Source organism: Nicrophorus vespilloides, unplaced genomic scaffold, assembly GCF_001412225.1.
Source record: "Nicrophorus vespilloides isolate i.1.1-1 unplaced genomic scaffold, Nicve_v1.0, whole genome shotgun sequence".
In the NCBI taxonomy this organism is placed as follows: domain Eukaryota; kingdom Metazoa; phylum Arthropoda; class Insecta; order Coleoptera; family Silphidae; genus Nicrophorus; species Nicrophorus vespilloides.
The window spans coordinates 58,643-73,691 of record NW_017095521.1 but is presented as its reverse complement, the minus strand read 5'-3'; the positions used below and the strand labels follow the sequence as shown (position 1 = coordinate 73,691).

The 15,049-nt window shown below is 30.5% G+C and overlaps 1 protein-coding gene and 2 non-coding genes across 3 annotated transcripts in view; 1 reads left to right on the top strand and 2 right to left on the bottom strand.

Moving 5' to 3' along the window:
• The window catches only part of LOC108567858, an 81,775-nt gene that overhangs the window by 64,843 nt on the left and 1,883 nt on the right, over positions 1-15,049 (bottom strand). Inside the window, exon 2 of the mRNA XM_017928602.1 lies at positions 4,063-4,129. Coding sequence (XP_017784091.1) covers positions 4,063-4,105 — 43 coding nt within the window. The 5' untranslated portion in view covers positions 4,106-4,129. The remainder of the gene's footprint in view (positions 1-4,062; positions 4,130-15,049) is intronic.
• On the bottom strand, positions 13,199-13,280 carry Trnal-aag. The gene has a single exon. It is a non-coding gene; the product is annotated as a tRNA-Leu (tRNA).
• Positions 13,479-13,551, top strand: Trnam-cau. Its single transcript has one exon. It is a non-coding gene; the product is annotated as a tRNA-Met (tRNA).

The window sequence follows — 15,049 nt, the reverse complement described above, 5'->3', positions numbered from 1 at the left end:
TTATGCGAAATCTGTGGAAAGGAACGGATTCACGTTTTTTATAGCGCGATTTTGATGGCTAATAATGTTATGAAAACGAATGAAAAGGAAGAGAAGAGAAGAAAATGCACATCGTTGGGCATTTCATATTATTATGATTATATGTTACTTTTCGTCGGACGCAAAGTGAATCCAATTCGAATTGCATAAAGTTATGCCATAAATCATCCCCGTTCCCTTAATATTACAATTCGCGTCACGATTACGCGCGTTTCAATTGAAACGCGAAAGTTTTAATACATTTTTCCTTCCATCGAACCTTTCAATTTTCATATAGTTTTATCAAATAAACTGTCTCTGTAAAGACTTAGAGTTTAACAAACTTATAGTTTATATTTTTCCAATTTTATTTGATCAATATCGGCCATAATTTTAGCTGAATTTCTTACATAAATCTACATAGATCTGTTTCAATTATTTAATAATACTAGAAATTATACAAACTTACTTATGTTTAAACAATAAAATCCTGTTTATTTTATTAAGATTTTAGTGTCTAATTTAAATTTAAAAAAAAAATGCGTAAATTGATACAAAAATATTGTATTTGCTAATTATTTAAAAACTATAAAAGATAATTCAAAAATTGAAATGCTTTTTCTATTAATCTAATCTAATTCTGCACTATTTCAACTATAAAACTACTATTGAATTTAATTGGTGTTAAATGTAATTTGGTACAAAATATCTTAATTAATTAATTATTTGAAAAATACAATAAATAATCAAAATTTTATAATATTTTTTCATTATATTGTACATTCTTCAGATTGATGCAAAAACATCTTGATAATAATTTGAAGATTAATCAAAATCACAAAGTATTTGTATTACTAATGAATTTCTTTTGTTTTTTGAACCAATATGTTTCATCTAATGCACGCTTCATCGCTCATCATCATCAGTAAACCTGCTACCAAACAAACCTTTCAATCCCGATTTTCGGTTTTCATAGGACCACGAAAAAAACAAACGGGGAGCACATCAAAAGCGCTCCGAGGAATTAGCAAAAGGCGAGAGCCTTTGTTCTGCTAATGAACCCCAGCTTTCTTTCCATCTCCAGGACTAAACGAAACGGAAAAAATAAAGAAAAAGCAGCAGCAGCAGCAGTGAGATTCTCTTGAATTTAGAATTGTGTACTTAGTATAGGGCATCCTCTTTAAATGACTTTCTCGGAGGCCGAGCAGGATAGAAATGGGAAATAACAAGATGGTTTTTCATTCTTGAAAATCCTGCGCGAAGATATGAGCCAGACAGATGTCGCGCTAGGCGGACAGAGATAATATATTACCGTGTTCTCCATCCTGCAGAGATTTAGCCTAAAGCGACCATTCGTAATAGACGATTTTTCTTGGTGTATTGTAGTTTTGCTGTATTTGGTTTATAAAGAGAGAACGTCTTTATTTCATCGTCGTCAGTTTTAAGTTTTGGTCCTTTAATTTCAAAGGTGTCCTCGGCAAGATCGTCCTCTTATTAAAGACGTAATTTGCAGGAACCGTGTTACATGATACCCAAGGAATAACTCTCGAGTAAGTTACTGTTATTATCCGCGAGAACTATAATAGAATTTCCGAGCACAAAGGATGCGCAGCCAAGGACGACGAGGGATGCTCCTTATTACGAAGATAAAGGGAGTTCGGACTATATCATTATTTCGGGGCTAACTCTAGGTTATTTCAAATATTAGTTCTACTTGAAGGATTAACTTAAATATCCTTTGTAGTTTGAAACATGTTTGTAATCAAAAAATGAAATAAGAAAATCTTAAATTTTAGAAAATTTCATCAATTTAAATTATATGTAATTATTATGAAAACTTTTTTAATTTTAAGAACAAAATTACATAAAATTTTGGTTAGAAAAAGAGTGTTTGCTGAAAGTATCTAAATTACAAATCAATTCTGAAACTTCGAAAACTCGCTATTGTACTTTCAATCACGATTGCAAACGAATACTTTGTGAAATTCTTTTGATAAAGTTTTTAGATTGCAAATCGATGTCGAAGTTCACGGCAAAGTCGTTTGTAATCTGCACGGAAACTCCGCGAAACATTCGGTCCTTTATGGACTGTCATGAACGTAAACGAATGATGAGGATGAAAAAACATGGGACAGTAAAAGTCGAAACGTAATTTGCCTTCAATCATATAAGTAAATTGTATATATATATATATAAAAAAAAGAGCAAAATTGTGAAATTTTCGTTTCACTTTTCTGAGGGTAGATTAACAGGAAGTACGTCAGCGTTTGCGAAGAGGGAGAAGAACCTTAATTTGAGCCCGCCAACCCCTCGTCCTTCAACCTTCAATCCATCCGACGCCTGTGGCTTTCCAAATGTATACGTATATCCAAATGTATGTAAGTCAAATATTTGAATTCCCTTTTCGAAGAAGGCTTCTTTTGTGCGGTCCGTGGCTCAGCTCTTTCCTCCACCCCTCCTCGTTGGAGTTTTACGAGTGCTCGAGCATTCGTGCCGCATGGTCGACGGATCCACTCAACAAGGACGAACCACAACGATGATGATGATCATCATGATGATGATGGAACGGAATCGAATCGCATCCTTCCTTCCCGGCGGACTCCATAAAATTTCCGGAGCCGAGAATTAAATTCCGCCCGATCGTCGATCACTTTTTAACAATAGAAATTCCTTGTTTTATCCCTATTTTCCTCAGTTTTTTTTTTTAAGTATTTCCATTTTCACGATATTTTTTTTTATCTGCAAACCTGGATGAAATTAAGCTATAAATAAAACCGAGGTTATTCCAACATTTCTTAGATGATTTATTCTGTAAACAGTGAGCGCGAGTTTAAGACACTCCACCTGACAGACGGACGTTTATTAAAAATTACTGGTTCCTTCCATTGCCGCTGGAGACAATTTATCGTCGGTTTACATTAACTCTACTAAATTACAACTGAATGTTTAACTACACGAAGAACTGCCTGAATATATTTTTCTACAGAATTTTCACATATCCTTACCTAAAATATTAACTTATCCTATCGCATATTCAACCTTGACTTCAGTAAATTCTTAGAATCATTCTCATTTAAACACATCTATTAGATAATCTTTAAAAATACAATAAAAATACAGAATTTTATGTATTACCTAGTAAGAAAATAAGTAAATTCATGAAACTTTAGTAAAGTATTACAAGAATTTCACATTTTCTTCACCTTTTTAAACTTGATTTTTTCTTATTATTTGGAATCATTTTCTTTAATTGCATACAAATATAAATGAAATGAAAATTACTAATAGATTTTTCAATAAATTTATTTTCTTGAAAAGAAATTTATTATTTCATTATTACATAATTATTATATAATTATAATAATAATCAAATTTATTGACCAAAAAACAGATATAAAACTTGAAATTATCAAAACTATTTAAGCAATTTCTTTTTTTATAAAACTTTATTAAATCAACAAATTGAATGTATTGAAAATTACAATTAAAATAAACGGGTTATGTGTATTAAAATAAATTAAACATTTGAATTTTGTCTGGAATTGAAGAGTCACGAGTAGTCAAGCTTTGCCTTGATTAAGATTTTTGCTTTTGTTTTTGCGAGGAAAACTCTAACGCTGCACTTTAATTCCCTAGATGGAAAACTGGGAACGCAATTACAAGAGGCAGCTCTATCTTTATTTTTCGTTTAAAGTTTCGCAGTTAATTAGAAAATGCTAATTGTTCGTTTAAGCAGCAATCACGAGACTTGCAGATAATAATTCTCGCGACGATTTCGAAGCGAGGCGACACCCCTGCAGGCGGCAGGCGGCGACGGCGCAAAAGAAAATTTCCTACAAATTGGGGAACTGTTCGATAGACACGACATTTCCATTTATATTGGAAAACTTGATAAGACACGCGAGAATCGGTGCATCGTCGAAAAAAAAATATAAATTGTTTCGGTGTTAATAAAAATGAAGAAAAATAAATTGAGGATAAATGAGGAAACGTAAAATGCACATTAAGGATGAGAATGAGGAAGAAAATTGATTGCCAACTCACCACCGTCCGAACGCTGCGGAGTCCTTTTATCTCCTTTGCCCATTCCGGCGTTTGGATGCTCGAGTATCTGCAAGAAAGATGCACAATAAGTATATAAAAAAAAGTAAAGTATTTTTAGAAATGCAATTACTTCCATGAAGTACTTTCGTAGTCGTTTTTGCATTTAGCTTTTATTTGTGTTTGTACTTATTTTTTTTTCGCTGTGCCCTTAATATCTGTCGGAGCGATGATAGGAGTTAAATAAAACTACTTCCGATGCAAGATGCTTCTTCGACTACAACTTCGGTCGATATAGAGGAAACATACTTGACTTGCTGTGGTCATCAAATTGATACACATCTTACCAAAATAACTAACGTTTGCGCTTCTACCGTTTTACCCACTTATAAAAATGTTAGCCTTTACGAGAAACTGGGTTTATGTAACTTTTCTTTTAACATATTTCTAATAACGAACACATTTTTTTTGCTGTTACATAAAATAAACCCTTAAATAGTAAATAGTGAAATATTTCATATACTAAATCTACATGTTATTAAGTGAAAATATATGGTTATGATAGATCAAACAAAGTATAAAATTTCCAGCATATTTGACCTAGTTATTAATTAAAGTTTCCAGTTTCATTTTATGAAATATGATAGGTTATTTATTTCATTGCCAACACTTTTTGGTATTACGTTAAATTGGACCAGAGAAAACAGATACGGACACGGTTGTTCGAGTTACAGTGATCGAAACCTTTGCTAATAGTTGCACTCAATCAGTAAGTGTTCCAACAGTTGGAGTGGATTTATCTCTTCAGTGAACTCGGAACCAATCTCGCAGCATGATCTCCGCACTTAAACTTAAATACTGCCAAGTTAGTAATTATTGCAATATTTCTTGTTTCTATTTTCGGTACAAAAAATCTATAGAAGTAATTTGTCCACTATTTCACTCTTTCATTTAAATTACTTGTACTTACGCAAGTTAAACTTCAAGTAATTGTCAAATTATGTTTATATTGCCAAGTAATTTCTATAGTGACAGTTATTTATTGACATCTGTCACTTATAATTTGAAATGACAGGTGTCAGTAAATAAATGTCAAATATACCAATAATGTTGACATTATGACACTGAAGCTAAGATAGTACTCATGACTAAATAATCACAAAACTATTGTTTTACTTAATCTTAAATATTACACAGTTACTAATTAGTGCAATATTTTTTGTTTCTATTTTCATTACACAAATCTATAAAAGTATTTTGTTAATAATTCCATTATTTCGTGTTAATTACTTGTATTTGCACAAATTAAACTGAAAGTAATTGTAAAACTAATTATTTCTTTAATAACTACTTGCCAAGTAAACTCCATAATTGCAATAGATAGTAATGACTTCAATTTACTTTGCAAATGTAGTGACAGTTATTTATTGACGTCTGTCACTTATAATTTGAAATGACAGGTGTCAATAAATAAATGTCAAATATACCAACAACATTGACATTATGACACTTAAGCTGATGTGATACTCATGCGTACTAAATAATCACATAACTATTGTTTCACGTAATCTCAAATATTACACAGTTAGTAGTTAGTGCAATATTTTTTTGTTTCTATTTTCATTACACAAATCTATAGAAGTATTTTGTTAACAATTCCATTATTTCATGTTAATTACTTGTATTTGAGCATATTAAACTGAAAGTATTTGTAAAACTATTTTTATATAATTATTTCTTTAACATCCAAATTACTTGCCAAGTAGTTTCCATAATTACAATATATTTCAATGACTTCAATTCATTCTATAAGTATATTTGGTATGAGTGACATAGTAATTTGTCCACAATTCCACTCTTTCATTTAAATTACTTGTACTTGCGCAAGTTAAACTTCAAGTAATTGTCAAACTATTTTTATGTTTCCAAGTAGTTTCCATAGTGACAATTATTTATTGACATATGTCACTTACAATTTGAAATGACAGGTGTCAATATAGAAGAACGTCAGACATATCAACAATATTGACTACACGACACTAAACCTAAGTTGTAAGTCAAGCATACTAAATAATTACATAATAGTTATTTCGTTACAAACATGCTAGAAAGAAAACGAATTTTATTTATTGATACCTGTCACTTATAATTTAAAATGACAGGTGTCAATAAATACACGTCAGATATACCAACATTGGTACTCAAGTAACTGTTGTTTCACCTAATTTTAAATACTATATAGGTAGTAACTATTGCAATATTATTTGTTTTTATTTTTGTTACAAAAACCTATGCAAGTAACTTGTCCACAATTCCATTATTTTGAAAAACTATTGTTATATATTTATTTCTTCAAATTATTCTACAAGTATAGTTGGTATAAATTATTATTATTGTCATTTATAATTTAAAATGACAGGTGTCAATAAATAAACGTCAAACATATCAACAATGTTAATACTTAAGCATATTAGTTGGTACTTAAGCATATTAAATAATTACGTAACTGTAATTTAATTACAAACATATGTTCGTATACGTGTTTCACGTGACTTCAAATTATTCTGCAAATATAATTGGTATAACTGACATTTTTTGACATCTGTCACTTATATTTTGAAATGACAGGTATTAATAAATGTTGACATAATGACATTAATCCTTGGTACATTGGTATTCATGCATACTAAGTAATTAAGTAACAGTTATTTCATTAGAAACATATGTGCGTATACGTATTTTACAAGGTGGGGACTAAATCATCACCTCACAATCGTCGCTTATGCAAGAAACGAATGGAAATAATGAAGAAAGAAAAAAAAAGTAGTCGAGATAAATTGCCAGAGCTGCGCTCCGGGGATCTAATTAAATTTAACCCGAGACCGGATTAATTAAATATACAGAAAATGAAAAGGGAGAAAAAGAGAGGTGAAAAAAATAAAAAGTGAGAGAGTAAAAGAAATGTAGTACGGCTGAAGTGTGTATACGTATATAGAATGGATTTGGTAATCGATAAAGGGCTTTGCCGGAGAGAACCAACGTTGGGATGGAAGAGCAGAAACTGGCGATAAGGGATGAATAAATAACACACGCACAAACACACACTAAAAAAAATAATAACTGCGGGTTAAGCAAATTCGCAGTGGTAGTGGTGTCGACTTAATGGAGAATAGTCGATTCCTTGGAAGACTTGTTGCTGACTATCTATGCATCCATCCACTCTTGGCAACAGCTTTATACTGCACAGGTCGCAGTTAGTAAACTTTAATTAAATCGGAGCCAAATCCAAAAAGGCATGTCTTTTTGTGCAAAGACGTTTCTTTTCTCTACATTGGATCTCTGCTATTTTTATCGTTATTGTTTGCAAACATTTGCACTCCTTACGAAAAGCGTCTTCCAAACAAACTAATTGGTGCGCTTCCATCGAGCTTTTAATTGTTTATCGATTTCGCGGTTTCAATTTTCGCGCCACCCCTTGTAGAGCGGCGACGGAGGCGTAGATTTCAATCGCAGATAAAGTTTACTGCAATACTTTTTTTTTTATCAGACGCCCCTATTCTGCAGCTCGGAATTGGTAATTGTGGACACGTATCCGGACAATTATTCAATGCAAATTCGAACCGTTTGAATTGCAAATATTATTTTGAAATCAATCCCTATTTCAGTGTTTATCTACTCATTTCCAATACACTTTAATAGATCATTTACTCATGAAATATCTGTAAAGTTTGTATTATTTATTATTGTGTTTCTTGATATAATTTATTAGAGAAAGTGCATCATAGTTTGCTTTGATGTCAATCCGTACTTATCGAAGACGCACTATGTGAGGTGTTATTAATCTATTCTGACTTTGAACGTAGAAACATAAAGTAAAATATGATATAAAAACGATGTTATAACGTTTTGGTTCATGAAGCAGCCAAATAAATTGATTCTAATTTTTCTTCTAAATTAATGAGCTTTGAGCTTATCGAAACAAAACAAAGCTTTTGATAATAAAAAACATGACAAATTTTACCCTCCGGACAAGTGTAAAAACGTGTGTCCTCATTTGTATCAATAGGTTTAGGGTTACTTTAGTCAATCCGTACTGACCGAAGCTGTATTATTGTTAATGAAATTTTACCATGAATGTAGAAATATGGAGTAAAATATGATATAAACACGAAGTTATAAGACTTAAGTGTATAACGCAGCCAAATAAATTGATACTTATTTTTTTTATACTGATGAGCTTTGAACTTATCAAAACAAAACACAGCTTTTGATAATAACAAAAGAAAGCAGAGGCTAAACATGACAATACATTTAGGGTTTCTATAGTCAATCAATACTGTTGAAAGCTGCAGTATGTGAGTTATTATTAAAGAAATTTTACTATGAACGTAGAAATAAGGAGTAAAATTTAATATAAAAACGATGTTATAAGGTTTTGGTTCATGAAGCAGCCAAATAAATTGATTCTAATTTTTCTTGTATATTAATGAGCTTTGAACTTATTAAAATAAAACAAAGTTTTTGTCAATAACATAAAAAACAAAGTTTCCTCTCCGGACAAGTGTCAAAATGCATCTGTCCTCTTTTGTTTATTGTTTCAATAAGTTTAGGGTTACTATAGTCAATCCGTACTAATCTAAACCGTACTATGTTGAGGTATTATTAACTAAATTTGACATTTAACGTAAAAATATGGATTAAAATAAGATATGATAATAGCGAATTTTTAAGGTTTAGGTTCATAAAGTAGCCAAATAAATTGATTCTTGATTTTCTTCTATATTAATGAGCTTTAAACTTATTGAAACAAAAATGAGTTCTTGATAATAACAAAAAGAACAGAGTCTAAACATGGCAAATTTTCCACTCCGGAAGTGTTAAAACGCGTGTGTCCTTTTTTGTTTATTGTTTCACTTGGTTTAGGATTACTATAGTCAATGCGTACTGATCGAAACTGCACTGTGTGAGGTATTGTTAATAAAATTTTACCATGTACGTCGAAACATGGAGTAAAATATGATATAAGAACAAAGTTATAAGACTTAAGGTTCATAAATCAGACAAATAACTTGATTCTACTTTTCTTCTATATTAATGAACTTTGAACTTATCGAAACAAAACAGAGCTTTTGATAATAACAAAAGAAAACAGAGGCTAAATATGACAAATTTTACCCTCTGGACAAGTGTCAAAACGTGTGTATCCTCATTTGTTTATTGTATCAATAGGTTTAGGGTTACTATAGTCAATCCGTACTGATCGAAGCTGTACTATGTGAGGTATTATTAATGAAATTTTACCATGTATGTAGAAATATGGAGTAAAATATTATACAAAAACGAAGTTATAAGACTTAGGTTCATAAATCAGACAAATAACTTGATTCTACTTTTCTTCTATATCAATGAACTTTGAACTTAACGAAACAAAACAAAGCTTTTGATAATAACAAGAGAAAACAGAGGCTAAACATGAAAAATTTTCACTTCCGGGCAAGTGTCAAATTGCATGTGTTTTGTTTATTAATTCAATATATTTAGAGTTACTATAGTCAATCCGTACTGATCGAATCTGCACTATGTGAGCTATTATTAATGAAATTTTACCATTTACGTAGAAATATGGTGTAAAATATTATACAAAATCGAAGTTATAAGACTTAGGTTCATAAAGCAGACAAATAAATTGATTCTACTTTTCTTCTATATAAGTCAGCTTTGAACTTATCAGAACAAAACAAAACTTCTAACAATAACAACAAAAGCAGAGTCTAAACGTGGCAAATTTTGTTGTCCGTATCATGCGTTCTCTTTTGTTTATTGTTTCAATAGATGCAGGGTTGATATAGTCAATCCGTACTAATCGAAGCAGCACTATGTGAGCTATTATTAAACAAATTTTACATTTAACATAAAAATATGGAGTAAAATAAGGTTTTATAACAAATTTATAAGATTTGGGTTCATAAAGTAAGCAAATTAATTAATTCTAATATTTCTTCCACATTAATGAGCTTTGAAGTTATTGAAACAAAACAGAGCTTTTGATAATATCAAAGAAAAACAGGATGAACATGATACATTTTCTACTTCGGAAAAGTCAGAGTATTATAGTCAATCGGTACTAATCAAAGCCGCACTATGTGAAGTATTATTAATAAAATTTGACCTTTAATGTATAAATATGAAGTAAAATATGATATAAAAACGAAGTTATAACGCTTATTTATAAAGCAGCCGAATAAATTGATTCTAATTTCTCTTCAATATTAATGAGCTAAATTTTCTACTTCGGAAAAATGTCAGAGTATTATAGTCAATCCGTACTAATCGAAGCCGCACTATGTGAAGTATTATTAATGAAATTTGATCTTGAATGTAGAAATATGAAATAAAATGTGATGTAAAAACGAAGTTATAAGGCTTATTTATAAAGCAGCCAAATAAATTGATTCTAATTTCTCTTCAATATTAATGAGCTAAATTTTCTACTTCGGAAAAGTGTCAGAGTATTATAGTCAATCCGTACTAATCGAAGCCGCACTATGTGAAGTATTATTAATGAAATTTGACCTTGAATGTAGAAATATGAAGTAAAATATGATATAAAAACGAAGTTATAAGGCTTATTTATAAAGCAGCCGAATAAATTGATTTTAATTTCTCTTCAATATTAATGAGCTATGAACTTATCAAAACAACAACAAAAACAGTGTCTAAACATGACAAATTTTCCCATCTGAGCAAGTGACAAAACGCGTGTGTCTCCTTTTGTTTATTGTTTCAATAGGTTTAGGGTTACTATAATCAATCCGTACTGATCGAAGCTGTCGAAGTTATAAGGTTCTTCAAGTACAAAAATAAATTGATTTTAATTTTTCTTCTATATTAATGAGCTTCGAGCTTATCGAAACAAAACAGAGCTTTTGATAATAACAACAACAACAACAGAATCTAAACATGACAAATTTTACCCCTCCGGACAAGTGTCAAAACGCGTGCGTCCCCTTTTGTTTATTCTTTCAATAGGTTCAGAGACCATTATGATCCATGGTTTTGCTCGAGCACACGATGCAATTGTCTTCTGCAGCGAAACCCAGAGGCCAAACAAAGCGCACTCAAAGGATTTACGTCCAGACCAAAACGGGCATTTTCATCCACCCATTACGTCTCTAACCAAAAAGAAAAAACCAAAACGTAATTAAACACCCGCGAATAGAATTCATAATTAGAAACAACAGCAACGAAAAAAATAAATAATACGTCAGTATCAGACATTGATAGACTTATTTCATCCTCTAATCAGGAGTAGATTGAAGCGGCTGTGATCCTTCTCATTACATCTTTTTTCTTCTCTTAAGTATATTTTCAGCTACATCATTCGGGGGATTTCGTTGGTTTCAATTTTCTCCTCCTCGTCGAGCGCAAATTACGTGCGAAAGGAAGCGTTCAAGTTGAGGAGACCCGATATATTCACATCAAAAGGATCCCTCGGATAATATTCGGGTTTATATATATACACACACACACACGTACACTCTTTTTTTACTCTCGAAACTATGGAAGCTGTCATTAAAATTTATAACGAAATTTCGTCTAATCCGGCGACCATAAAACGTTGCGTAACAAATGATCCCCGCCGGTATTCAATGAAAAAAAAAAGTAAAATAAAACATAGCACAAAAGCAATGATTTATGCACCCGAGAATATCATCGTTTGTGCCCGAAAATACGCTGCAAAAGGGAGAGGAAAAAAGGAAACCTTTGTATTCGGTAAAAAAAAAGAGAGGAACGGCAAGGAAGAAACATATTTTCTTCCGTAATAAATCTTAATGAAATTTACGTGAATTTCCTTTTTTTTTTTCTTTTCGTTCTTTTCACTCAAAGTGAAATTATTATGCTCTACGACGCATTTAATTTTGCATATAAATAAACGCGTATTTCGCAAGTTTATTAAGTCATCAAATTTACATTTTATATTGTATACAATTTAAATTACGTTTAGTCATTATCATTCAGTTTGTTTAAAAGCGTTTCTGTCAAAAAATATAAAATTACTGAAAAAAGTAATAAATATTAGGTGAAGTAAAAAGTTTTTAGTATTAGATGACTTGAGTGAGCCATATGTCACGATGTATACGTTGAATCTTGTCATTCTATACTACGACTTAAAGGCGACATAACGCTTTAAAAAAAGTTCTTTAACAGTTTTGTGTTTAGTGAATCCAGTTGTGTGTTAAAGCGTTCCAAAATGGAGGTAAAAAAGAGAAAATTTGATACATTCTTCAGTAAAATTGGAGCTGCAATTGAATAAATATTGGATGGTATAGATTCAACATAAAAAAATCTATTGTCTTATCAAAGCAATAGAAGAATTAGCGTCGAAGTAAACAAAAAATTTCGATTCATTTCGTACGTTTCATAAATTGAATTAATATATGAAGAAAGGACTTACAAATTAATAACGTATATGAAAGGTATACAGTTTACATGATAAATGCATGTCGGCACGTAAAGCAGCTATGATAAAGATGTAATGTAATTGCAAATTACATTAGCAAAGGTCAATAACCTTTTACTTATAAGTAATAAGTAGTAATTTGTAATTAACAAATTAAGCATTGAGTAAAAGTAGATAAACTAATTAAATTTTCTAGTTTTTTGAGAAAATATTATTTAATTTTATAACCAAATTATTATAGATGAAATTAAACTATTATTTTTTGTAGTAGAAAATATATTTTTCATCTTTTTTTTATTCCCTTTTATATTTATTTTAAATCCATTTATCTACAGTTTTGTTACATAAACTCTACAACTTTATTTAAAGCGTTCCAAAATGGAGGTAAAAAAGAGAAAATTCGATACATTCTTCAGTAAAATTGGAGCTGCAATTGAATAAATATAGGATGGTATAGATTCAACATAAAAAATTTCTATTGCCTTATCAAATTCAAGACTTTCCTGGAAATTTTTCAGAAAATTATAATAATGACTCACTAGGCCTTTTCAAAATGTGGTACAATGCGTGTCTCATCGCCGCTCAAAGAGTTAAATTATTAACATATGTGATAATTATTGTATAATATATATTGTATTATATAAGTTATGATTCATGTTTGTGTAATATCAAAACAGTTGGCAGCGGTGGGATTCGAACCCACGCCTCCGAAGAGACTGGTGCCTTAAACCAGCGCCTTAGACCGCTCGGCCACGCTACCTTGGTATATGTCAAATATGGTGGATGTGCCGGGATATTCAAATACATTATTTGTCATTTTTAATAAATACTATTAAAAATCTGTCAAATTTCTTAGCTGAAAATAAACTATATAAAATAGTCTAATGTGAAATAAATAGATCAATTGACAACTATCACCTGACAAAAACGAAAGAAGTTGACCTTTGACATTTTCATAGCCTCGATGGCGCAGTAGGCAGCGCGTAAGTCTCATAATCTTAAGGTCGTGAGTTCGACCCTCACTCGGGGCATTACTTTTGATTAAATAACATCAAACATGTAAAGTACATAAAGGATATATAAAATGTAATCAAAATTATCTGCATTTTACAATAGTAGCAACAAAATAGTATAAATATATTGTTTAGACAAATCTTAATAAATTTAAATAAAATATTCATTGGTGGGCAGAAAAACCTGTGGCAATTTGATTTTTTTTTTTAATTTTTGTGATTATATTATTGTATTTAGTTTATTTTTTGATGTTTTATTATTAATTGTAAAGTTCCTTTTTGAACAAAATCATCACAAAAATTTGCAATTTTATTGTTCCAACTTAATTAAAGATAAACATTAAAGTTTCTTCATGTACAAATAGATTACAAAAATCTTCTTAAAAATAGACTTTTAACTTATTTTATATAGTTCAAAGCCAAATGAATTGGAGCAGGCGGCCAAAAATATTTGTGTTGTATATGGACCCAATATAGTATCGAATTCAACAGCAAAGCGTTGGTTCCAACGCTTCCGTTCTGGTAATATGAACGATGATGAGACACGCTCTACTAGGCCAATCGTCGAAAATGTTCATCATGGAAATCCTCGAGTTGGACTGGTATGCAAGCACTTATTGCATTGCCCAGGAACTGAAGATTAGTCAGAAAACCGTTTGGAACCATTTGCATAAGGCTATTCTCAAAAAAAAGCTCAATGTATTGGACCAAACGCTCAGAACTTTTTACTTCACTCAATATAATTCAAAAGTCACGTTAAAATATATTAAATATAAATTGCTTTTAAATCGTTTTTTTTTTTGATGATTTGATACAAAAATCTATAATGGAAATTTTAACTTATTTTGTAGATTTTAATGTTTAATAAATAAATTTTAAATTATTTTATCGAATTAATTATTTATGATTACAATTTATATTTTTTTTAACTTTTGTGTGTTTTATAAAGAAAATATTTTATGAAAAACTTTAGACAATTAAAATCTATTTTAATCTGTTGGTAAATTCAGGGCTTTGAAGTATACAAAAAAAAGCTATAATAAAAATTCCGCGTTAAAAGCGAACTACTTAACATTAAGCTGATTACGAAGAGCAGCACTCTCAGTGTGCTTTATAGAAGAACGGACAAAAAAAAAGTGCATAAAAAACCATGGATCGACCGCTGAGGCGTGAACCTCTTCTGCCTTAAAATCGTCCTTTTTTTTCACCCATTATTTTAGTGAACTTCCATAAACTTTTAATTATTTAATGCTTCGTACCAATTATAATTATTAGTCGGGTGAACATTATCTCTTGGGAATTCTTAAGGGTATTTTAGTTGAAAGGAGATGGTTTTATTGAGTAATTAAATATTAACAGTCTTCGTGTAAAAGAGAAAATTTGAAGATCTTTTTGTTAATGGTCTAGTCATTAATGTAACTGAAGCAATAGTAATTTAACTACAGAAATAGTTCGGTTTGGATTGTTTGAAACCGGACTATTCAAATAATTTGTATAAAGTAGAACCTGTTTTTGT